Below are 835 nucleotides of genomic sequence, written 5' to 3' on the forward strand. Positions count from 1 at the left end.
CTCGGAGGGCCCCCTGGCCATCGCTGTCACCCCGCAGCCAAAGCCTGGTGCCCGCAGGAGGGCATGGGCAGTGCCTGGCCCCGCGGCTGGCTCGGCACACGAGCACCCTGGAGCTGCCATGCCAGGGGTGCAAGCGCGGCCATCTCCGGAGGCCACGCTGTAGGTGGTTTGCAGCAGGCTCGTGTCCTGCCAGCTCACGAAATGTCACAAGATCCTCCAGGAAGAGTCAGGAGTCTCCTCCCAAGAGCTGAGCGATCGCTTTCCTGTTCGGCTTGCAACGTCCTTTCCGATCCCAGCTCCCCTCTTCCCTCCGTCGAGCATCGAGCGGGATATCTCCCCTCTGTGCACGGAGGCACTGGGGGCTCCTGGCGCTGCCACTGTCTCTCTGCTGGGGCTGCCAGGTCCCTTGTCCCCGCCGGGGTGCCCGTTGCAGGGGCGGAGCCCTGGCTCTGGTGTGGCTCATTCCGCCTCCAGCAAGAGGAGGAGATAAATAACCAGAGAAGTCGCCTTCCTCGTGGGGTCCCCCCTCCCCAGGGAGCGAGGGATGCAGCTGGGGACTGCTGGTGGGGGCTACGTAAGTCACTCTCAGCTTTCTTGGTGCCAGAAACTAATCATAAAAGAGCATTAAAATTGTCTTTAGCGGCTGCTGTGTTCTCTGCCTTTCTCTGCCTCCCGTTAGGGTTAATTGCTCTGACAGTGGGGCCATTGTTCCCTGCGAAAGAGCAATGGAGGCCCCGGGGACCCCCACGCGCGGGGCTGGGGGGAGCCTGGCACCGAGGTGCCGCCTGCCCTGGCACCGTGGCAGGAGAGCAGCGTGCGGGGCCAGGCACGGGTA

General features: G+C 64.3%; 1 protein-coding gene across 1 annotated transcript in view; it reads left to right on the top strand.

Moving 5' to 3' along the window:
- The first annotated feature begins 544 nt into the window (after positions 1–544).
- Positions 545–835, top strand: part of PIK3C2B (phosphatidylinositol-4-phosphate 3-kinase, catalytic subunit type 2 beta) — a 12,090-nt gene continuing 11,799 nt past the window's right edge. Inside the window, exon 1 of the mRNA XM_009327440.1 lies at positions 545–574. Within this exon, the coding sequence (XP_009325715.1) occupies positions 545–574 (30 nt within the window). The remainder of the gene's footprint in view (positions 575–835) is intronic.

This window comes from Pygoscelis adeliae, unplaced genomic scaffold (genome assembly GCF_000699105.1).
Source record: "Pygoscelis adeliae isolate BGI_AS28 unplaced genomic scaffold, ASM69910v1 Scaffold197, whole genome shotgun sequence".
Classification (NCBI taxonomy): domain Eukaryota; kingdom Metazoa; phylum Chordata; class Aves; order Sphenisciformes; family Spheniscidae; genus Pygoscelis; species Pygoscelis adeliae.